Raw genomic sequence first — 26,553 nt, forward strand, 5'->3', positions numbered from 1 at the left:
TTCCTAAACAATATTGGGTGACTTATGGCAAGCCTTATGCATGCCAAAACTTAGTCCATAAATACAAGGATCTATGGCGAACATATCATGCTTTTCCAAGGAAGTCGGGAATTTGACTTTTGAGCACGTTTGTACTTCATGCGTATTTAGCCCTTATGCTCAAAAGGTATTACTATAACATAACACTTAACTCAGAAACTAAGCTTCGAACGCAATTTTGTCATTCTTGGTTTTCGTCTTAGTTTTGCATGTTAAATCCACCCAGCCAACGTGTCATACATTTTTCTTAACACATTGTACATCTGGTTACATACAAACAATATGAAAGTACTTAAGTACTTAACATATTCGCAGCCAGCGGTTTTGAGAGATACTTAGCTGAATACCGCGTATAATTTTCAAAAGTCTATAGCTGAAATTCGCAGGGTTCTACTATTTAAAAGTATAACGGATTACAATTCATGTTTTTTAACATTGAACTACCTTAGCTAGTTACCATATAAAAAGAATATCTAACCTAACAAAAATTTTAAATCAAGATAATAATCATCTTGTTAAAAAGAGACGGGTGATGAATGCTACAGATTTTGAAATGACTTAGAACTAAGTTACCGGTACTCAGCTAAAGATTTTAAAATGACGTAGTACGTAGACGGTTACGAATGTGTTAAGATAAGAAGTGGCTATTACCCGTGAAAGCATTTCTTTTGCATTTCCTTGTCACCACCTGTAACCTTTATCCTAAAGAAATGTTAAAATTACACACTAGTATTTGATAATGGTTTTCTTTATTATAACTTGTTTATATTTCTGTAACAAACAGTTAGACTGTGAAAAATTTACATTGGTTGTCAGTTTAATAATTTATGCATGTATAAGTGATTTTGTACTGACAAACGTAAATGAAGTGACTCATTTCATAACCTTTTATATGTAATATTTGTAACGATAACCGACACATTACATGAGAAGTATCGATTTCGAAATTACGAAAAGTACGATACAATCGAGTCACATTTATAAAGGAATAAATTAATATTTACATGTTTGACGTTTTGCGCTGTAACTCATTTCTGGAATAATTCTCTTGCGAGAGACAAAGAGAGAAAGAGAAGAAAAAGAGACTTAAAGTCGATAAAATGAGAAAGAAACTCAGAGATGCAGTCGGAGTTGGTTGGTAGATCGGCGGTACAGACCCGAGGAAACGCGTCGAAAGAAAGAAATAAGATGGTTTAGGAGGCTGTTACGTAGAAGAAATGGCGAGGAGAAGAGAGCGGTGAATAAAAGGATGTATGGTAGGGTGTGGAAGCGAGAAGACGGTAAGGAATAAAAGAAGAGGGAACGGAATGGAAGAGAAACGGGAAGGAAAAAGGAAGGGCACAAGGAGCGACAGGTGCCCAATCGCCCACGTAGGTTCTCTCTTTATGGTGCTGGAGAGACGGTAGAAGGGTGAAGAAGACGACGAGGACGACGAGCCGGCTTCCTTGTGCTGGTGAAGAAGCCGATACTCGTTCTATACGCCAAGTGCACTCGCCACAGGATGAACATAGTGGGGCAAGGAGATCCATTGGCGTATACTTCTACTTTCTTATTATGAACTAAATGTCTCGTTTCTTTCTCTCCTTTATAGGATTAAAACTCCTAGCTCTATGGTTTTTTAAAATACCGCATCTATCGTTCGATTAGGAAAAACGGTATTGAAAATAAGTAAATATATTTGTTTCGCTTGCATTAAATGAAGGTTTTACCGACTCTGATCAAATTGTCGGAAGAGACTACGCTATTGAAAAAATCTATAGCGGGCCATGTACTGTGAGTGGGAAAAGAGGTAAAGAAGGGGAAGGGCTACCCATTCGGTAGCTGGTAACCCGTCGCAAGGTCAAGATCAGTCGGTTAATCCTATCCAGTCAGCCGAGGCCCTTGCACCTTGGAGGACGAGCGACCCTCACGCACGGAACTGAAATTTCATTTTACAATCTTATAATATAGTTTCCATTTGTTGTATTCTATAAATTTGTTTCGAGTGTAGTCTAAATGCGGCACCGTTCTATTTCGAAAATCTCAGTGCTTCATCGGTCACGTGATGAGTCCTAATTAATCGATATATCGATAATATTAACTTGTGGGGTAATAAATATAACACGGCCCAAATGTTGTTTTATTTTTAAGTCTGCTACAACATTATACTTAGTATTCTCTGGTCTTGCAATTCGCGGGCAAATCATTTCGGGGATTTGTGAAAACATATAGTATTGTCATAAATTTCAATCCCTCTACCGACAAACAACAAAACATTGCGCGTTCAATATCAACGATTAATCTGTCATCGTGGGATCAGTTAAAGACAGTGTTTATAGTGGAGAAAACTGTACTTGTGACTTTTTCAACACATTCCCTCTAGGGGGCCTCTGTTATGGAAACCTGCGTTCTGATACCTAAAGAGTTTTCTCTGGTTCATGCTAACGATCAGTCCATCCACAAGGGTCTCTTCAAGAATGATTCAGGAAGCCTAATCACGGACGTCCGGATATCTGTTTGGTCGAATGTACTTATCCCGTCAGGGACGTTGATTTATCCCTTTCAGGGATCCATTCGATTTGACAAGATTGACCTCTATTCTCTCCTTGATGATAACGATGTAAGTAATCGTTACCGCAAACATGTCATTATGTCACTTTTTCAAACCGTTCACGACGATTACAGTACAAATGTCCAATCACATCTTGTTTCTTCTGTCTAACTCATCAGTTTCAAGGACGAACAAGGAAGACATAAGACAGTAGATAATCATACTTGAACTCGCTCAAGTTATGAAATCAAAGAATTATTATCTTGGAATTCTTATGATTTTTCATCCATTCCTTACATTGTACTACTTTTTCTTTAACTTTACAGTACTATTTTAAAAGTTTATCCCCATCGTTGTAGTAGCAATATAAAAATGATGATACAAACTTTGTAACATACGTGTGACATTCTATTGTTTTAACTTATTCAATTTTGTGTTACTCCAATTGTTTGAAATAACGTTTAATTTTTAAATTTTTCTTTTTCATAACGTTTCAATCGATGACATGATTCATATCACTTGAATTACCTAAGAAATGAAGGAATTCTTAGATTTAAAAGTCAGAGAAACGTTATTCACTTATACAACTTTTATAAAGGCTTTTAATTTGCAAATAATATGTACTACATTACATATAGTTCACAACTATGGACCATGGATCATTTAACATATGGTCCGGAATATTCTGATCTTAGGTAATAGTCACTTGTATATTACCTCGTTTGTAAGTCATGTTAGACATTATATTTTGCAAAGTACAGTCTACAATTTTGTCAGGTCTATATTAGTATCACAAAATAAAAGAAACTTAATAAACTGATTTTTTCTAGGTTTACAACTGTTTACATACATTCGACTATATGCTAAAGAAATCTATACTATTGGTAAAATTGTAAATGACACCGATCTGGAAACATTTAATGTACCTTCGTTTTCGAATGTTCTTTCCACTTTCCAATTTTTTTCAAATCGACTTGAAATAGCGCCAATTTTTTCAACGGTTAAATTAATTTCATGTATATTTCTAATAATATGTAGGTTATCATTAATGATTCACGAATTTAAATGATCTTGTAATCGTAAACATAATAAATTTATATACCAGTTGTACCTATAAAGTACTATAATTTTATAAATTTTATATATAGCACACAAATTACTATTCAATTTACTTCATTTTAATTCTGCAAACTCTAATCTAAATTTCGTCATGAAAGTAATTGATGAAACTCTATACCTACAATTTGAAGATGTAACAGGGGCATTGATAATCGAAATCCTTCTGTTAATCTGTCAAAAATTAAGAGGAATAAATTTTGGAATTTTTGAAAGTTTACGTCAAGCTTAGTCATCCTTCCAATGCGGTTTTATAAAATTTCAATAAATGTGACATAAGAAAAAGAAAATCTTATGCTTTTCCATAATTACTTTTGGTTACAGATCAGACGCGAATATGGGTGCTACGATGAAGTATTCCTTTCAAACTATAGCCTTAACAAACGCCAATGCAATTGGATAAGATTCCTTCGAATCGTGCAGACTTACAACGAGCAAGTAAACTTAATCGGTACCAAAGTAAAAGGTAAGACAAAAAAAGCACGTTGCAACGGATCGCGTTGTATAATTACACAATACATCTATGATACACCTCTTTACATGAAGTGTAACGTATTCTAATCTTCAAGCGACTCAAAATATTTGGTAAACACGGATTTAAATAGTGTGTGGTAAACGAAACAAAGCAAAGTCCGTTTTAATGTACTATACATTGGCACAATTATTTAGAAATACAAAAGACACAATACTAGACATACAAAGAAATAAAGATCTGATATAAAGTACAGTGGACTCTAACAATATTGCCACTAAACATATTGCCATGCGTGGCACTTCCCCTGCACACGTATTTTCGTGCACAAAAATTCGTTCTCCCACCACGTTGCATACGCCGGCACACCAGTAGGATCCAGCTTTTGCGCAGGCGCTGAGACCGAGGCTATGACGATAGAACTTAGCATGGAGGGGGCTCTGAACACATTGCCATTTTACTCTCCTACAACCCCGACTATGGCAATATAGTTAGAGTCCACTGTAATGATAACACTAATATACATAGTACCGTTTCAATGTTAATAACTAAACGATCAATTATAAAATCCTAATTTTTGAAATACATATATCCTTTGGAATTGATACAATATCTGCTTATTTGAATTATGCGATGGAATAATCTAAAGTTTACTTCTGTACGGTGTCTATGTGATAATTGTGATAAAAATTGTTAATTTACAAGACTTTAAAGCCAAAGTCACACTAGCGGTCAAAGGTACGGTCAGATCACGATCAGTTGGAATTTAGACTATATCTCTCTCGTTGGACTACGTGTGAGCGTTAAAAACCGCTGCCTGGTTTGACGTGATCTGACCGTACCGTGACCGCTAGGGTGAATCTGGCTTAACTCACTTCCCAAATAAAACAAAAACGTCATATATATATATGTCCCGAAAACGTACGTTCCGGACGTTCGGTTCATTCAGAGGATGTCTCGAAAAGGTCCACATGTCCCCCCTATATCCTCGTTAAGATCTTTAAATGTCCTAGGAAGGTCCTATTTACCAAATGGAACGTCCTGTATCAACATTCTAAGAACACTTTCCGAATGTATAAAAGTAACATTTTCTGTACTTTTTGGAAACGTTTACAGAGTTTTTAAAAACGCTATGGTAACGTCTTAAAAGGCGTATAAGAAACTTTCCCAAAGTTTTAAAATTACGGTTAGATTTCATTGTATGCAAGGTGATAGAAGTTTTTTTTTTATTAGAGGGGGAAAATGCATTCCGCACCATCAGAAGGCTCATGCTGCTCCTTCTGGTGTGCGGAACTCTGGTTTCGTGCAGTATACCCGCTAAAAACACTCCTTCATGTCAGCGCCCAGGGTTCCGCGAATTTCCCCGTCTTATGGAGGTAGGTACTTAACAGGCCGTGCTCTGTCAAAAGTTGCGTCAAATAATAATTTACCACGCCATGTTGACGATTGGTCCAAACGGTGAGCTCGCCGATTAGGCAAGCAGTCCATATACCGTGCGATTCTCGCGTCCATCGGTCCTGTCAGGTCGTCAGGGTGTTGGCTCTGGCAGTATTTTTGGCACACGTCAAGCGGAGAGCAGCCTTCTGCTGGTGGACAAAGCGTCGCTTCTGAATGATGACCCCACGCGATCAGAAGGACCCCTTTTCGTTGCACTGCGACGAGGCGCTTGCGATACTTTTCGTGTCACATCGCATCGGCCCACACCTCGGCGCCGTACAGCATAGTAGCTTCGGCGGTGCGCATAAGGAGTTGCCTCTTGCAGGATCGCGGGCCTCCAATGTTTGCCATGATCCTGCTCAGTGACGCCGTCACCGCCGCCGCTTTGTCCGCCATACGTCTGATCTGTTCTTAGGAGGTGAGCTTGGTATCGAGTATCACCTCCAGGTACTTCACAGTTGTCTTGATCTGGACCATCACGTCTCCCATCTGCATAGGGCACAAGGTGTCGATGCGCCTCTTCGCGAGCATCACGATCTCGGTCTTTGCTACCACGAGTTCCAATCTATGGTCGTCCATCTAAGAGCGAACGCATAATTGAGTCACATCCGTGCCGCGGTCACATCTCTTGCGATAACAGCAGCAACGCCATCTGCGTACCCAATCAGGAAAGTGCCCTCAGGCATATTCATACGTAGGATGCCGTCATAGAAGATGTAAGGTAATAGAAGCTAGGTTAGGTTGGTTTGTGTTTAATAAATAACAGATTAACTTTCCTGGGATTTCCGCAGTTAGTAGAAATTAGGTCAAGTTAGTTTCTGTTAATAAATAAAAGGTTAAATTTCCTATAAGGAATTATAATGAAAATATAGGTCTGGGGGTTATGATCTGTGTTTACATTGTGTTTATTTTTATTTTCAGAGCAAAATAATGATTGTGTGTTGGCTAGAGACAGTAAATGAAAAAAAATCACCGTTGGTTAGAGAGAGTTAGAAAAAATCACTTACTCAAAGGAAAGTACCGATTCTGTGTTGGTTAGAGACAGTTTAAGAAAATGTTTTTTCAAATTTCTTGAGGTTTCCACACAAAACTACTAGTGTCGTTAGACTTTTGTATTAGTTCTTTATGAAATAACACCTTGCTCACGTGGATACATCACCTTGCATGGAATGAAATTATTGAGCCAAAATTACTAAACAAACCATCCGTAATTTAAATCCTACGAACATTCGTAAGACTTAAAAGACAGACATTCCTAAAACATGTAAAATTTAAGTCTTGAGAACATCCGTAGGATTTCCGAGTCGGACGTTTCTAGAACATCCGAAATTGAAGTCTTACAAACATCCTAGGGATGTTCAAAATGGACGTAGGATATAAACTGGACATGAAACTGACGTCCTTTGAATGTACAGTGCTATCTGGGAAAAGGAATTTCTAAAAGTATCCCCTACGCCACAAAATTGAAGGATCACTAAATTTCGACCGAAAAATTGCCAATATTTATTTTATGTAATATAATATGAATTTTATGTAACTTCCTAAAAAAAAATCGTATCAGACTATCTGGGCTCGTTTTAAAGCGTGAAGCCTCTACTTTTGTAAACTTAAACTTAATTTTTTGGAATATCATTTTTTTTTGTAGGACGCAGTAAAAAACTAAAGTTGCTTTCTTTTATTTCAAATTTCACAAAATTAAGCGACTCTACAGAGTTTAAAAAAATTTCTGGGGAATTCGGTTTGAGATGACTTTCTACCGGAAAGTTTTATCACACTTTAAATAAAATGTGAACTGCCGGCATTAGCATAACTCAAGGTACGCGACGAGGAGGTTGCACGGTCGGACTTGTATCTTGTGTCTGATGTGTGTATAATGCATGTTTAGTGTGTGTTTAGATTGTGTTTAGTGCGTGTATTTAGTATATGTGGTGTGTGTGCGCGTGCAGCGTGTATATACTTGCGTTTAGTGTTTTTACAAATGAGTAGTACCCTTTCGTTGTTTTATCACTTATTGCCAAGATTCGTGTATGTCGGTTCATGATTTACTAAATACTAGTATCATCCATCACATTTTCAGTTGTAGTAGAAATATAATAAGCAGTTTAAAAAAATATAGAAAAAAGAAAAAAATTTATGAACATTTAAAGAAAAAAAAATTAATTTTCCGGATTTCAAACCATCGATACAGTGGTTTAAGAACCTAGCACATAACCACCTTCGCCAGCATAGCTGTTGCAACTTTTTTTTCTATCATACTCGAGTTTTTACAATTTGTCCAGGTGTGGATATTTGGTAAATTCGTTTAATGGTTTGGTGATAATAGCACGTAGACACTTGTCCCACTGGAGAAACGTCGGTGATAATTGTTTAAATGCAATTGTTTTTTTTTTTAAATTGTGAAGATTTTACTCTAAGCAAAATAGTAGGTCCATCGAGTGTTTTCTCCGTAATCTTTTGGGTTGATCAGTGGAGTAGAATTCCTTGGCTGTAGTATTGAGATGATGATTCAGTCTGGTTTTGTAATTTCTGCATAGCTTCGTTATTTCATCAGAGACCGATATTACGTTTAAGTCTTCCCGAATTTCATCATTACAAACGTCCCATGGACCATTAAGGGCGGAGACTTCGTCGGCTGTGAGCTGTGTGCAAGCGCTCACACAGTCAACGAAAACCGTGTATATATGTGTATATATATGCGATGCACGAGTCAGACAGTCTATTTTGTAGAATTGAACTTCTGCTTTGATAATTGCACAAATGAAGTTTTTGCGGTTATAGCACACACGGGTAGACTTCATTATAGGGTGGTCTGGTCCTCAGAAATACCAATAAACAGCATATGTTGAAAGAATTGGAATTTTATAAAGTGTGCGATTGGGGTAGACACCGATGTAAACACACAAGATGGCTGCTCAAATCACATTTTGTCAAATATCACACGATTTAATGGTTTTCTCATCAAAAGCAGACCAGACCACCCTGCATACCACTATCACACTATCTTGGAAATGCGATTTTTGTTAATTAATAACTTCTGAAAGGCGTAAGTTGGATTCTACGATTTGATGCGTTCAGACCAGTGATGGGCAACTCAGCGCCCGCTAAACTCATTAGCGGGCAACAACGTGCAGCATGCTGGCATATGGCAGTGGTGGGTGAAATGTGTGAATGAGAGCACGTATCTATTATTTTCTTCACACACAAATATGTCGTGAATCACAACTCGTGACTCGTGTTGTGTCCTGCTTCGCAACCCCTCCACAGGATTCCGACATGTATCGTATGTCCCCAAGAATGAAAATTTCGACGACAAATGTATGAAACTATTCCATATGAAGCTTTGAACATCGTACGGAAGATTTACAAGTTACAGAAGAGGGAATTATTTTTATTGTTATATGTCTGAATAATATTTAAGCCATGTTTTATTGAATTTATGCACATATTGTTACAAATACATTGTAGACTCGTATATATATAAGTAGTATTTAAGGCAATTGTTGTGAAATTTATTCAAATACTATTGTAAATTGTGTATTTTCATTAGATTTTTTCAATAAAGACAGTATTTGAAAAGACAGTTAAATGGTACATATGTGTTGCTTATTAAGCCTATCACTACGACTATCTCATATTTTCCCATAAATGTCCCATAAATTCCCAAATTTTTTCGGCACTTTTCTGAATCCAAGATGGCGGAAAAACCTGCACGTTTGTGGCGCCCCCACCAGTGGGTGGCAGAAATTGGAACTAATTCCCGAACTTAAAAACGAGTAGTTTTTTCCAGCATCTTGAATTCAGAAAAGTACCGGAAAAATTGGGGAATTTATGGGACATTTAGTGGCGCCCCCACCACTTTGGTGGCGAAAATTAGAACTAATTCCAGAACTTCTTCTAGAACTTAAAGGTTTTAGAATTAAGTATTTTGTTATTATGTATCATTTCTTATTACATTTTTGGTTAATTGATACTGGGAATAGGAGTGGAGATAGTGCGGGATTAATGAATAACGCATATGTATGGTTTGACTTTTTTTTATTGAAAAATCGTAAGAAAATATACAATTTACAATGGTATTTGTATAAATTTAATAACAATTGCTTTAAATACTACTTATACATAATACTACTTAATATAAAGACACCATTCTCGCGTGGCCGACACAAGATCAGGTTGCTCCTATCTGTTTTGAATAAAAAGAAACATAAATGATTATTAATCTATACGAGTGATACGCTAGTTTAGATTAAAATGTGAGAGAAGGGTCAAGGAATCCCAATACGCAAATATGTCGTTATGTTTCCTGCCTCGCGTCGCCTTCACAGGAGTCCGCGGCTGCCCGCCACTTGCCCGTGCGGGCAACATGCCCAAGCGTTAAAAGTTAATTACTGTTCAAGAGTTGTACAACTATCACGTAGACTTCCAAACGAAATGAATTTTTAAAATTAAACCACCGAAAAATGGCTCCAAGGAATAGGTATCTTTTTTTCTTGTAAACAATTTCAATTACATCTTCATTTTTTATTGTATCGAATTGCCGTATAGACCATTCAATATTTGTTATTTGTCTACAAATTTTGAAACAAAATATTTTACTCTAAGTTAATTAGGAATTGCGCTAATTTTTGTGTTGAAAAATCACTGTAGCGTCAATTTTTAACATTAAGAGTTGAAATTTGAAGTCTGGAGGAAGAGTTAAATTATCTGTTCCTTAGTGACTTTTCTTATAAAGATCCCAAAGTTCCGGTATGTAAATGGACAGCGCGTAGCGGTAGCGGAGTGGGGAGAGCTCACCATGCGAGTGAGCTCGTGTCGCCCGAAATTGATCTTGCGAGTTATATCTAGCTGATCCGGAAATATGCAGGTTTTTTGCGCAACAAATTAGCGTAGAGTGATGAATTTTTTTCATTTGGGGTAACTCGACGAGTTATTAACAAAAAAAAATTACTTTAAGCCCGAAATTGTCAGTATTTTGATTTTTTATGTTTTAAACGTGCTGCTGAGCGTCGAGTTATACAACGTAAGCAGGTAAGAAATTATGACTAAATGGAAATTTAAACTTTAAAATTTTTCAATATGCTTTAATGAAAGTTTCACGAATTAATTGAAGAGATTCTCCCGATGAAAATGAATCCAAACTCGAGTGTAGTCGAACAATTTGTATTTATACATAATGTTGCGATAGAAATGATGTATTATTGAAAATGGCCCAAATGATGACACGTTTGGACACATTCTCATCAAGATTATCTTCTCAATTGATTCGTGCCACTTTCATTAAAGTATATTGAAAAAAGTAAAAGTTTACATTTTTATTTGTGCATCATTCCTTACCTGCTTACGTTGTATGCCGATGAACGGTCGCTGGTTTTTGTGTCTTTGACCTTCGGCGCACGACGCACAGTGGAGTATTTGACCCGAAAAGCTGGCCAAAACTCCAAATTTTATCTTTGTTCAAAATGAATGAAACTTTGTCCCTATGTTCCTAAGAATGAATAAAAGAAAACCGCTATCTTGGTTTTTCGAAAACAGCAGTCTTTAGTAAAAAATTGAGGCTTGAAAGTCAACAATTTTTGTGCTCGAAGAAAATTCCAAGAAACCTATATTAAGAAAGTGATTTATTATAAGTGTAGTGTTAAGGAAGTGCAATAACAACTTATGTAGGACATAGAGGAAGGTATCTAGAGTAATTTGGCACCTTGCTTCCTTCACTTTTTTGTGTGATTTGGATAAAATAACAATTTGAAAACAGTGTTTATTTTTTCGTAAAATCAAGTATAAAACATTGAATTACTTTTTTGTACCCCAAAGTACCCCTTTACTTTTGATATATTCTTATCCATGGACGTTACTTTATATATTTCTTGAAAAATTAGGCGCTAAGAGGTGCTAAAACTACAGTTCTGTTCAAAAGTATCGCCTCACTTGTGCACTAGTGTCAAATTATTGAGATACAATGTTCCATAACTTTGTTAATATTCGTCAGAATTTGTTTAAATGAAAGGCAAATTGAAGCTTGAACCTTCTACATTTTGACCCTTTCGTTCGATTTTATTTAACTCGGTGCCCAAGAGGTAAAATCTTCCCTTATAAAGAGGGCCTTCAAATTGTAAAATTTTGTTCATATTTGAGAACGGATGTTCCTCATAGACAACAGTGTCCGGAATTTTGTATATATTTCAGAAATAATGATTCTTTGCCGTAAAAACAAGCCAAACTGCATCCAAAACGGATGTTTTTTTACGAAGTTATACTCATTTATAGAAACGCAGACCATTGAACGGTCCCATGCACGAAAGACATAAAACCACAAAGAGGCAGGCGTTTCTGTAAATGGCCATAACTTCGTTAAAAAACATCCGTTTTGGATGCAGTTTAGCTTGTTATGAAGGCAAAGGATCATACGATAGGCGTATATTGTATGGTTGATCTCATGATGTGTTAATTGAGGTGTGAATGATAGATCGATGACGGACAGATATATCATAAGCAAGAAATACTGTCTAATGAACAATCTCGCACAGCATTTTCTGACGAAAATTAATTCTATTATATATTGCAAATAAAAAATATTCTTAAAATATATATTATTTTATATATTATATAACATAAATCAAAATGTTTATGATCGTAGATACAATCGACCCGCGTGCATCCATCTCTGTCAGTTGATTGTTAACTTATTAAGTAAATTTCGTCTGTCAATTCCTGATGATTAAAGTTTTTAGTATGTTATTAACTTTATTAGGACTAGGGTTCGTTGATGACCTTCTATTATATGTATATATTATACCATACAAAACATTTGTAAAATATAGGTTTCCTTTAAAGGGCTGTATCTTTGTTGAATAACATAGTTCTTCGACGAGGTTTGTTTTATTTTAAAGACAAACGATCATACTTTCCGGTGGTATATATCAACATTGCAAAAAATATTGTTTGCACTCCGTAGCACTTGACGAACATGAAGGAAAAGTACAGTTTGACACACTCGTATTAAAGGGTAAATTTTACCCTCTAGACAACCATTTTGATAAAATTGATTTAAAGAACAAAATATTAGAAAGTACAAACTTTAAAATGGTTTTCGTTTCATCAACTTTGGATGAATAGTAACAAAGTTATGAGATTTTGAAAATTGAGTAAATTTTAAAATAGTTTTGATCAGCTTTTCGGGTCAAATACCCCACTGTGCGGCCCTCGGCAGCATATTTATTCGTGCTGGCAAAAGTTATTCGAAGATTTATACCAAATCTTTGATTATAATACATTACATGTAAGAAAAATGAATTTACAAGGGTAGCAGCATTATGTAATTTTGTTCGTGGTAACGAAAGAAACTATCGAGTTGTAATTCACATTATTACAAAGAGTCTACTTAACAACAATGAGAACATTAATTATATTGTTCATAACACTTACTATATTTTCTATTTTAAACAAAACAGTGTCTAATGTTACGTTAGATTAATATTTGGACACTTTGGAAAACTGATAATTCTTTATCTAATTTTCACAAGCAATAAATTGATTTAATATTTTGTAGTATATCCTTCCTGTTGAATGACCTCTTTCTTCAATCAATAAAAATCACAAAGACGCTTTATACGTAGCGCGCGAGGCAGCCTGAGCCGCATAGTAGGGGTACCCCTGGAGTAGGAGACTAACTCCGGGAGCAGAAGTTATGTAGCTCTGTTATAGGCTGTACTTAGTGGTAGGATTGCGTGTTCTATTCAGAGAAGAAGACAAACAGACAAATAATAGGATCGATCATTCGGGCTCTAGGGATAAGGGGGACCATCTTAGGTACTCTTTAAGAGTCCTATCCGTGTCACTATTTAGCTAGGAGGAGCGGAGCCTGAATGCGATACTAAACAGCAGGACGTAAACTGGCAAATCGAGTCTCGGAAAGATAAAGAGCATCACTTTGCGAGATATCGACCCAACGAGCCCTGTAATCATCGTAATTCGGAAGGCAATCCATAAGGATAAGGCGCCGGACGTAAAGTATGTCTTTGCTGAAACCAGGCCACGCTCTAACAGGCACGTGCCGGTAAAAACCATGACTCTGGACATTAGCGACGAATTATGGAGCGCTTGGCAGACGCTGCAACGTACCGTGGTAAGTCTGAGAGAGAGAGAGCATCAACCCTAGGGATGGGTTAACAAATTAACAAACCCAGAACGCGGTGTTAGTCCCTGATGAAACAGATTCAATCCTCGGAGGGAATTTCGGTGAAGTCCGGTGAGCTATCATTCGCGTCACGTTCCTCGTATTTTTCATGGGAAGGGGTTATGGTAAAGGAGGGGAAACCGGAAACGTTAGGGCGCGAGATCTACTCTTTCCGTCTGTTTCTATCTTAACATCAAAACATCCCACTGTAGCGAGATTAAATTCATTGGCGATGAATTCATTTACGGTTCATCGTGGCTCCCGGCGGATGTGATCGTGCGAACCCGGCCACGCCTCTCCTTGAGGCTGGCTAGCAAGGCCTCCCCTTGTACACTATTGGAGCATCGGTGCTCCCTCTATATCCTTGGGGATGGGGGTGTGGTAGTTCGTTGTGGGCAAATAGGGGTGGGAGTGTTCCTGAAATATTCGAGACATAGACAGGTACTGATACGGGGTTGAAATAGGCGATACAGCTCTCTCTCAATGATGACGTTATGTGCGATGAAACCCCCATTCGTACAGATTCGGTTTGTGGGTGAAGCAAAGAGTGAGCTGGTACTCACTTAAGAAGACGAAGGATCGGTGGCCCCAACGTTCAAACTCCACTAGCTTATCAATTAGGTAGGGATGGGACGATCCTAATGACTCTCCGCCCCCCGCACGAGTACTTCCCCACCTCTATGTGGCCCAGACCTTAAAAAGTTGGGACGGTTGGAAAGTCGGGGGAATAGCCTTCCCGGGTAACGCCCACGGTAGTTGCAATGACGGGACTATGAGATAGCTAACGACGCCGAGTCACAGCTGGGCCTTGGAAGGGAATATCGAAATTCCTTTCTCCCGGGAGACCACGTTCTAAACTAAACTAAACTAAACTAGTGGTAGGATGGGACTTTTCAGTCTTTTAGTGGCTTTCCCCAAGGAGTAGTTTGTGTCGTCGTCAGCCGAGAGTCTAGAAATGTACAAATGGAATTCTTCGTTACAATAATCTCGTATTAGTCGTTTGGTAATTAAGTTTAGCTGTGTTTTATTGTAAGGAGTTTTTTGCGTCTGCTAGGTGCTTTTTAGTTCACATTTTTGTTCGATTTCCAGTAAAATATGTTCCGAATAAGAATTAATGTAGTGTTTGCTTGCGTTATGTCCAGTAGCATATCATCCTACTTTTTGAAACAGAGTAGTAACTTTATTTACAACGAGTTTTTTTAAGCTTACATGACAATCTTAGTTTTTGTTAATATGTTGTTTGAAGAGTAGCCAGTCTGTGGTACTGTTGCAGAGAGACGGTGTTTTTTGCACTGTTTACGGGTTTGTCTGCGTAATTTAGAATAATTGGGGTGTGGTCGGAACTGAGATCAAAACTTGCTTTGACTTCAAACATTCAAGGATTAGCTCTTTGATTATAGCAAAGTCTATTAAGTCGGGAGTTTTGTCACATGCTGTTAGCCAGTATGTCGGTTCGCCTGACGAAAGAACATTGAGGTGTAATTTTCGGATCGCTTGCTGAAAGGTTTTACGTTTTGGTGTCATTGTTTTGGATTCCCATATCCTATGTTTAGCATTATAGTCTCCACCAACGAGAAATCTTTTTCTCAGCGACTTAAAAAGTTCTGAATAGTGTTCCATAGTTAGCTTGTGTTTGGGAGTAAAGTAGACAGCGGATAAATTTATTGGACTGTTGGTAGTTTCAATATTTACCGTAGTTGCTTGCAAGTATATGTGTCACGTGTTACTGTGAAGATAATGTTTGATGTTGTCTTTAATAATTACTGCGGATCCGCCATGTTCATGACCAGGCGGGTGTTTAATATCGTATAGCGTATTATTCGGAATCTTCATGTAGTGTTTATCTGCTAAGTATATTTCATAAATAATGATGATTCATTATGTATAATCAGAAATAATGATGATTACATCGACATTATTGGTTTAAAGGAAGAGATTTAACTCCTGTATTTTCTGCTGTAGAGCATTAGCATTCCAGATTACAATTTTTAGTTTGTTAGCCATTTTTATTTTTTGTTGTTAGATATCTAGCGGTGTGCGGGTACCCGAAACTACGGGCGCGGGACGGGACGGCAAAATTCAGGCGGGATCGGGCGGGATCTCGATACTCCCGTATTACTCGGGATCCCGGGGGGCTTGAGCATGGGCAGGCTGACTTCGGGACGGCTCGACAAGAATCGGACGTCATCGGCTTGAGAGCCTGAGATCCAGCTATTAAATGGAGACAGAGACGGAAAGGCTTATCACCTGTATTCCCGTCTTTTTTTAAATCATAATTTGTATCTCATTATTTATTATTCATTTACATAAATTCACTTTTATTTTCATTACTACCAAATCGTTTGTAAAAATTGAATGTGTCCATATACCTATCTAGATAAATACCGTATAAAAACTTGGGAGATAGAGTATTTTGACCTCGACAGCATTATTGAATAAAATGTTTTATTTGTAGGAACGCTTCGAACCAATTACAAAATTAGATACAATAGTAACTGCTATGTTCTTGGATCCAAGGTTTAAAGGCCGCTTGTTGCCTCAGGAAGAGCAACATACAGCCATTCATAAATTAAAACAAAAAATAGATGACATTCATAGCGAAACTGAAAACAACTCAGGACTCAATATTGACGGCAATCTGAAAAGTACTTCCAGTAATGAAAATTGTAAGATATCAAATTATACGGATACCTACATACATGTATATACATAATGAATCATACTATATTAATGAATTATCAATGTGTTTTTTATTGATTAGCTACAAAACAATCAAAAGCGGATAAATGTTTTGACAAAGCAAAAAAGTGACATAATGGAATGGTGGAAATGTAATTCCACTAGATATCCTATTCTACAAACAGCTGCAAGACAAGTACTTGCGATTCCCGCTACCCAAACGACGAGCGAACGCTTATTTCCTAGGGCTGGACACATCGTTAGTAGTACGCGAACTAAGTTGCTACCGAAAAATATAGAACAATTATGTTTCTTACATGTAAACATTAAAGAATAAATCGTCATCTTTTCGTATTTCCTTTCTACCAAACATCCAGGAAATATCCATTACTGTGTATTGTTTAGAGGTGTGCGAGAACCCCAAATATCGGGAACCCGATGGTCGAGACGGGTTGTGAATATATCGGGTTCTCGAACATTTTGGGATTCTTGATTATGTCGTGATTCCCTAGAGTCTAGAGTATTCGGAATTCTTAAAAGTGTCGGGATTCTCAAAAGTATCGGAAATTCTCGAAAGTGTCGGGTTTCTCAAGAACTTGGGAATCCCGCAAGTTTTCGGGATTCTCGAAAATATCAAGGTTTTAAAACGTGTGGGAGGTTTAGAGCTTGTGAGAACTTATTCAATTACTTAATATGAAATTATTAAATTTGGAATATGTATCTTTTCGTGATATCCGTCCATCAGTTGGAAACACTAAATGTATCTGCTTATTCCATAACATACATATGCAGAACGCACACGAATAGAGAATATGTGCAAGTAACAAAAATTGTTGCCTTCAGTATTGTTGTAATATGTTCTTGCGATATTTGGAATCTACGATGTCACGAGTGTACGTTGTACGCACACCTCTATAGACGTCTGTGTGGCACCAACACGAATATTCGAATTCGTGCGACCTGATTTAAATGAAAATAATGAGCAATTAATTGTTTAAAATATAATATTACGTATGCTTCTGACACTCATAGTAATAAGTATGAATTAACTATAAAATGTGATAATAATGGGTATGTCTCTAAACTGTTCATAAATTAATCAAAAGTTTTAGAATCTGAAAAATACGTTATTCAAATATTTTTTTTATAGGAAAACCAAAATCAAAACTGTTCATGTTTGTTGAAGAGAATTTGGGCAAACACAGTACAAAACACACAATAGATAATTTGGCCGAACGTGAAGATGGTGAAACTAGAATGTATTTTGAAGAAGATAATGTAGTAAGGACGGTTGATATTGCAAATTGGTGGCAAGAAAACTGTAAAAGATTTCCCAAATTAGGAAAAATAGCACGCCGATATTTGGCTGTACCTGCCACCCAAACAACTAGCGAACGACTGTTCTCCATGACAGTAAATATAATCACATTGAACAGGGCAAGACAATTGTCTGAAAATGTAGAAAATTTGGCCTTTTTCCATGAAAATTAAAAAAAATAAACATTTCATAATTATTACTTCTATATTTGATGCACTATTTCACTTCATTTCCCATATTTTATAATTCCAAAGTGATAAACTGAATAAGTCCTCATGAATTCAAAAACCCCAATATTTTTTAGAATCCCGATCATTTTCGGAAATTCGGAAGTTTTTGAGAAACCCGACACATTCAAGATTCCCAATGCTTTTGAGAATCGAAAACCCGACCCGAACCCGATAAACATTCTCGATCCGTCCCGACTCGGTATTTTCGAGTTCTCGCACACCTCTAGCACTGTTATTTGTTTGTTCCTTTTTCATTGTAAACCTGAGCCTGTCCCGAAGAACATAGTTCTCTATATATTCCCTTTATATAAAATACTAAGTATGAAGTATCTGGTATTAATATTTTAAAATACCGTCGAGATGAATATGCTCTATTTCCCAATTTTGTAACACGGTATTTATCTAAATAGGTATATAGACATATTCTATATTTACAAACGATTTGGTAGTAATGAAAATATAGGTATATATAAATGAATAATAAATAATGATATACAAATTATGATTTAAGAAAAGACGGGAATAAAGGTGGTAAACCTTTCCGTCTTTGTCTCCACTAAATAGCTGGATCTCGGGTTCTCGAGCTGATTACAGGTCTTGCAATTAATGACTGTTGATATGCGATTATTGTCCAAGCATCATCCTGACCACTGGGGGGCGGGGCATGGAACTCGTCAACCGCATACATTGTTGCCGCGGCGCGCCGAGACGGCTTTCCGTTCACGAGCCGACGACTGAACGTTGGGAGCCCACAAAAAGGTTGCATTAGCGTTGTCTTGCGCGCCGGGCCACAATGTATACGCTCGAAGGACTCGACGGACGGAGCGGGGGACTGTACGACGATTAGTCAAAGCGTTCAATCGTCAGCGACTGCCCAGAAAGCTGTCGACGAATAAAATGTAGCTCGATCACCTCCATTCACACGCATTTTTATTATTGGCCGAAACGGTACACACACAATCGAACTGTTTGGTCGGCCATAATGGAACCATTGGTCGGCGAGAGCGTTGCAGGCGGATCACGCAGCCGAGTCGAGTGGGAAAAGAAGCTTTCTCTCTGTTTTTTACTGACTTGTCCTTTTCTACGTTCGGAATACTACAAAGGCGAGTGCCGAGGCTCGAGCTTCGGGCAAAAAACGTATTCACGAGGGTCAGAAGTGCTTCGCGTGATCCACGGTTATAATCTCTACGCGGACACGAGTTCGGGACAATAATCGAGAGACCCCTGTACTTCCATTCTTATTGAGCCGTCCCGAAGTCAGGCTGCCCGCCCGTTTGTTATACGGACATAAATTAATATATACTTTATTCACTTACACTTTTATTCTTTGTTGGAATGCAACTAAATTTTGTATTGTATGGGGTGGTAACGAGTGCGTAGAGATGAGTGTGTCTAATAGGTTGATAGCATTGTAATATCGAAGGCGCGGACACGACGATGTCCCTTCTTCTGGTTTTCGGGTGTAATTGTGCGAGAGCGTGAAATTTCCTTGTAAACCGTGATATTGCGCAAATAGATTTTTGTTCAAGTTTTTCAAGTTCATTTATATATGCATATAAATACGTATTAAATAAGTTTTGTTTGCGTAAAAGAGAACCTTCATCTGCTTCGCAATAAAGACCATCGTGATCAAACATCCTTTATTTAAGATTTTTACTATGGTTAAATATAAGGTAAGGTATGAATGGTGAGAAATAAACAAAAAAAAGTATTTGGCCGCATGCCTTTAACTGAATAAACTATATGTGTAAATGTGGTCATATGCCTGTGTCATATTTACGCGTCTCGTTCGTACTAATTCTCGTATTCGACTGTTCGATCTCCTTGTTGGCATCTCTAATGCCCTCTAGCAGGTTGCCCCTGTCTATATCATTGTTATTACATCTAATCGTAAGTATACATTGAGTGTCGGTATTGGCGGTTCCTACACTGTATTTGCTGAAATGATAAAAATTAAGTACAAAATATTTTCATAAGAAATGAGTATTGGCGAAAACGGCAAAATACGTGTCGGCTTATTTGTGCTCTAGATTTATTAGAAAAAGTTTCATTAAAATCAATGAAGTAACGACTGTGACCTCTCCTTGTTGTTAAAGGTGATCCTTTAATTTTATGGCGTAGTCTATATGATATCGTAAATGTGAATACCAGCTTTTTCTTGTTTTTCGTTCCTGGAACCTAGGGGATCCAATTTTTGAGGTAATAAAAAATGTTCAACCGGATACTGAATTGGTGGCATGGTTTCTTCCTACGGCAGAGCGAGATTTTGTTTTTATATCACATGATATGTGTTCGAGATCCGCTTTGTATAGATGCACGATCGACTCTATTTTAAATGGTGAGTTATTCAAAATTTTAAAGTACATAGATTTAGTTTGTCGATATGCATGAAATTACACGTACCTAAAAGTACGTTTCAATTTAGCGTTCATAGTATTTATTAACAGCACCTATCGTTTATATAACGTATTCGTTATGCATGTTATATGTTAACGTAAAGGACAATAGGTAGTAGAAATTGGCAAATATTGGACTCAGCGACCAACGAAAACTTTGTGCAAGATATGTATTTCTACAGGTTTCAGGTAGTCCAAAATGCATAGTGATTTACCCGGAAGTTAAGGGGGAAATTGTAAAATACACGTAGATTTCGGATGTCACGATCAGTAATACACGCCTAATTAACGTATATATTTTGTCGTTATCTTCTTTGCATAACGATCTATCAAAATAATAATTTATGAAATTGACAGGTAGGTATGTTCGTCGTAGATTGGTGTCGGGCATATCTATAACGTACAACCGTAAAACTGTTGTTTACGTGGGAGCCATAACCGACAACCGTTTACTCTTCTTGTACACGCACACAATAACAGATGATATTTGACTTAAATATTCATGAAAAAAATAAAACTGCTCCTGAAGGGCAACAAGTCACCGGAAGATCCGTCATCCTACCGTCCAATCTGTCTACTGGATACGGCAGGGAAGATTTTAGTGAGGATAATACGTGACCGATTGGAGAAATGCACCGAGGGAGACAGAGGCCCAACGGAACACCAATATGATTTCAGAAAGGTTCTCTTAACCCCTTAACCTACAACTACGGGCATAGCCCGTAGTAGATGATCGGACCAAACGTAAATATTACGGGCATAGCCCGTAGTGGATGATCGGGCCAAAAGTGAATATTACGGGCATAGCCCGTAATACGATAATCGGGCCAAATATAAATATTAGCGGCGGCGCCCTCCTAAAGTTATGAATATTTGTGGAATATGTGATAAGTAAATCGTAGGTTAAGGGGTTAACTCTGGATACTATCAACCCGCAAGGCCAATGGAGAAAAGAGGTGGAAGAAAGGAGCTAAAAAATATTATGCGGTCGTGACTCTGGATATCAAGAATGCTTTTAATTCTGCGAGATGGAGTTGTATTGTTGAAGCCCGACGCCAGCTGGATGCGCCCGAGTACATCATGAGAATAGTCACCGGCTACTTTAAGGAGGCCTGTCCAACATGTGACCCGCGAGTCATTTCGCCAGACGACGTGGTCCCCACCATCACTCAGTCTATTCCCCACTACTCGCTTGCGCTGCGATGCGATCGTGCGGCAAGAGGTACGTGCGGGTAGGAATTTCTGGAGCGTCGGAAGTGGGGACAGTCAGAGCATGTACACACGCTTTCTTGCCTCTATATCGTCGGGCTTCTTGTGGATATGGGGGGGGGGGTCATTCCCCTCGGCTGAAAGAGCAAGCCGGTAGGGGCGATTATCGATTTCGGCCCGCGGGCCACAAGTTGGACAGGCCTGCTTTAAGGATAGGACCTTACATTACAGTACAGATGAGGGATATAGGGCCTACAAGGTCACCGGAGGGGTTCCACAAGTCCCTGTGCAGGGCCCTTTGTTATGGAATGTGATGTACGACAGCATATTTAGGCTTCAGATTCCCGAGGACGCAGAGATCATTAGGTTCGCTGATGACGTTGCTATCGCAGTGGTGGCAAAGCATCTGGAAGGAGATGTGCAGATCTACAACAAGACCATCGCCACTATTCGTCGATGCCTTTCAATAGTGAGTCTGCACCACGCGGATCATAAGACTGAGGCGGAGTTCACTACAAGCAGGAAGTGTAGTGAGACCATTACCCTTACTGTTGTCGAACAAGAAATAACTTCGGGACCATCGCTGAAATACCTGGGTATCCTGATCGATGTGTGCCTGCAAAGTAATACCCGATGACGGTCCCGCGAGGGACACAGGAAAACGAAAGTGAAAATCCTACAACCCATAGAGCACGGGCTCGTGGAGTCTTTGGAAGATTTTCCATCCATCCTCACAAACAAACGCACACGCGTACTCACATGCAGTGTGATTGTGGGTTGTTGGAACCCAAAACGGGGAAGTCAACTATCCTGGTTGTCTGTCCAATTTTTAGCACTTGGCGTGGGTGTGTGTGGGGGAAGGGGGGTGGCACGTAGAAGAGGTACGTTTAAGTTTTAAAAGTTATTTTGTTAATAACTTTTCAACAAACAACACGAGACAACTAAAACGTTCTGAAGTTCACTCAGGAAGATGACTTTAACAACATAGATCAAGATCAAGGTCATTGCGGGTGCATCCCCTAAAGAGCAGTTTTACCTACATTTTACCACGTTTTCAGGAAAGTGTAGGCTGTAATTTGTGCAGGGTTCTTCTAGTGTAAATAAGTCCAAATATAAAGTCATTCGGACTATATTTATTGGACATTCCACACCAAATCTATCACTTCTTACACTCAATGTCAGATATTTTGTTTAAAATAAAATATGTTGTAGTTCACGTGAAATTACGGAGGGGATTTAAGTTATCATTTTGCTGGTACGGCATTTGTTTAAAAAATACAGGCCGCCACAGTTTATAATTTTTGTGAAACCAGGGTGCCTCTATGTATTTTTATTTCCGAAAGGGTGAGTTCTATTCAATTTATTGTTGATTACTATTTTTTTAATTTACACAAGCTACATATGACTTTTTCCCGGCAATAATTCTGCAAGTTTCCGTACCTACATTTTTCTTCGGGCTTCCTAAAGATTCTGTTAAAAAAATAATTGTGTATTCGTCTTTTTACGTTACACATGATTTTCTTACATTTATGTTTCATTCATTCATCACTTTAAATGACAAACGAAACATGATAAAAAATTCGATTTGTTATGCTTTTCTAATTTGCTATTATACGCGCTTTCCTGGGATGCATGCCGACTTGCTTGTTCGGAAATTCATAGTACAAGCGTAGCACGTAGCCACCGCTAGCGCGGGAACTCGGCTGACAAACTCGCGCTCTGAGTGGTCGGCGTTTTTCGTTAATATCTCGTTAACAAAGCCGCAGATAACATTTTCGCTAAGGAAAAAGTGGTTTCAAATCATCCCAACAACCCCTCATTCCCGGAAGAGAGACATTCTTGAGACACCCTGTGTAAAGAGCGACATCAAGTGCGCGACGGCTCAGTTAATTAAGAATATTCTGCGAATGAACATCAAGAAGTTGTATTATTATATTAATAATAAAAGTGCTAAGTGTTAGTCATAGGCAAGTGTGAGTGTCATTTTTTGAAAAACGTTCCGAACGGTCTACGCCCGTAACGAATTTTATTAAGAAAATATAGAAACGTGAGACTACGCATTAGTTCATTGAAGAATGTTTTCCTGTATTACAACTTATGTAAATATTATTAAGAATATATTGAAAGAAATTGTAACGTAAAGACGGTAATACCTACTTTAAGGAAGAGATCAATGTCTTAGTTTTAACTTGAGTCGGAGGCACTGATAACGCCATTTTATCTAATGAATGCTCTTCCGGGATATTATGTTTCTTCTTAGATCATAACTGTAAAATAGCGCCTTTCTAATCTAACCGAGGGTATTCTAAGAATTCCCTTAACATATTCATAATATTTAATGCACGAATAAAATTATTATGACCGCGTTTGTTATCATTAAATTACTCAAAAAAATTTTTTCAACATCGTCTGTTTCAAATTCATCTTCATTTATGATTGAAATATTCGGCACATAATTAGTATGCAACGCGTATGTTTTCTCTGCCTATTATACTCGCAAGTACAGTAGTGCCCGATAAGCATCCGCGTTTCTGCCCATTTTAGCGTCCGATTCTGTCATCAATACTCGTTAGAACTGCGTTTACGGAAACCTGTTTTTTTTCATAACTGTTATAAGGATTTTTCGAGTAAGTTAAATAAATAAAGGAATGTTTCGAATTCACAGTCTCGGTGTTCATTTTACTTAATTCACAATACGACAATTGATATGAAACTTATTGTTTATTGCGTTACTGGGGCCGTTAGACAGGTGATACGTTGGAGTCTTGTGCACGACGGTAATGTTACGTGCCGAAGAGGTGGTTGCTATGTGTTGGTACCGTATACACGGTTGGTTTAGTAAACGGTGGTACTATGTGCCAAAGAGCCGGTAACTATGTCACGGTTTTACAATAAGAGTTGGGCCTGACAAGTTGCCGGTGAAAATATCGGACGACGTGACGCAACCTACAGACCCGAGTTCTCGTCCCCTATGTAGTGTCAGATATCGGTATCTCACTTACAATCGTTATTGCTCTCTCGTTTAGTTGAATTCTCAAGTGGGCACCACTGTATGTATAAAATGGTTACTAGCTTTAACGGTGTGCTGGGTTAAAACGATATTGAATTTCATATTAAGATACATTCCTGCCAAAAAGTCATTGTTATTAACTTTATCTTGGCAGTTTCTAACATATAGTGTCCTCAAGTGCGATAAAAGTATCCAAAATAAATTGCTCCCCCTAAAATTTTTTAGTCATATATTTGCTCTCTCCCAACCCATGCCTTGTTTATAATTTACTATATAACATGTAGCTGTACACTTAGAAGAACTGGAAACCATTCGTGTATTGTAAGAGCAGATCTTTTTCTACTTTTGCGATACGCTGTCACGCATTTTTTTTAATGCTGATTTATCGTTATTTCGATCTGAGATTTCACATGAGACAGAGGCGGAGAGGCAGAAATGTAATGCATATTTTTCATCTCGACTGTATTATAAATTCAATCGCGTGGATTTATTAAAAATATTCCTTCATGCTATGCCTGTAACAAAGAATTGTTTATAAAAGTAATTCCTGCAATTGGTATACTATACTCTTTGATAGCTAATTCGCTCGTGTGATTTGGGGTCAATTTCATCAACACTTGTAAACTTTGTATGAATTATGTTCACTTAAGCTGGGCCATAAGTTACAAAGTTTCAGTTTTAGAGAGATCTTATTAAATATATAAAAACCAGAAAAATACGGTTAATTATTTCGAGTTTGGATATATATATAGATTTCCAAATGACACCCCTGACATGATAACCGTATCAAAATATGTAATACCGACTTTCAGTTCCTGCAGTTGGAATCTGTTTTTTGCTAGCAGACGTAATGTGAATGACACTTACTTGTACTAGGTTTCTGTAAATATAATATGGACCACTAATCACGTCGACTGAATTCGCTTATAGTGTTAAAAATTCTGATCTATATGAAAATATACCATTAAAAAACAAGTGAAAACAGTATACAATATTTTGATTTTGGTTTCCAGAGTCTCCATTAGACTTGTCCATGGCACTTCTTTCTCAACACGTGCCATCTGCAATTCCACATCCGTATTACGAAGTTGATGAATACGAGTCGACATCCGAAGAGTCTTCTTCATCAACATTATCTCTGGCGGGAGATCATTTGGACTGTAGTATTCTGACTACAATTAAGAGAGGTGAAAGGCTTCTACTACCGTGCGAAGTTTGTGGGAAATCTTTCGACAGACCTTCCCTGCTAAAACGCCACATGAGAACACATACAGGTACAGAGACTATAAATTTACGAATAAAGATTTGACACCTTCAAAAATATGTTTAGAATGTTATTTCGTTTCTCTTGTTCTATCGTGTATTTACGGTGCAGAATGGCAGCAATACAAAAGTGTGAAAATTAAAAGAAAATTGGCAGGGGTGACAATAAAGATCATATCGGAGTTGCTCGCAAAAATAATCGCACACCACATACGTATAAACGCATTTTACATATGTAATCAATATTATTATTAGGAATAGAAACTATAATTTACATTAATATAAACCTTGATCAATATACTTTAAAGTAGGATGCATTCAATTAAGAAATGATACATAGTTTATTAAAAAAAAGTATTGTTGCCAGTAGAGTTAGCAAAAAACACGCAGAAGTAGTCGCTGGTCTTGAATGTTTATTGAACTAACTTAGAATAAATAAATACTTTTTGGGATATCCTTGCGATAATGCTATAAGTTTTAACTTATTCTGCACAAGTTTTTTGTTCTACTACTATTGCATAAAACAAACAATATTTTCTTAAGTAAACTGCATGAGTCCTAATCTGAAGTGTATTAATCGCAGTTTACACTATTGTTTTATGAGTAAGTGCATATGATTAATTACTATCAATCGTGCAAGACTGTCACCTCTATACTTTGTATACCAACGTTCTAATTTGT

At 37.6% G+C, this 26,553-nt stretch overlaps 1 protein-coding gene across 1 annotated transcript in view; it reads left to right on the plus strand.

Moving 5' to 3' along the window:
* The first annotated feature begins 2,413 nt into the window (after nt 1–2,413).
* LOC107187093 (zinc finger protein 43-like) overlaps nt 2,414–26,553 on the plus strand; it is a 29,675-nt gene continuing 5,535 nt past the window's right edge. Inside the window, exons 1-4 of the mRNA XM_015575098.1 lie at nt 2,414–2,638; nt 4,010–4,151; nt 20,177–20,332; nt 25,623–25,883. Of these exons, the coding sequence (XP_015430584.1) occupies nt 2,414–2,638; nt 4,010–4,151; nt 20,177–20,332; nt 25,623–25,883 (784 nt within the window). The remainder of the gene's footprint in view (nt 2,639–4,009; nt 4,152–20,176; nt 20,333–25,622; nt 25,884–26,553) is intronic.

The sequence above is a fragment of the Dufourea novaeangliae genome, unplaced genomic scaffold (assembly GCF_001272555.1).
Source record: "Dufourea novaeangliae isolate 0120121106 unplaced genomic scaffold, ASM127255v1 scaffold105, whole genome shotgun sequence".
In the NCBI taxonomy this organism is placed as follows: Eukaryota; Metazoa; Arthropoda; class Insecta; order Hymenoptera; family Halictidae; genus Dufourea; species Dufourea novaeangliae.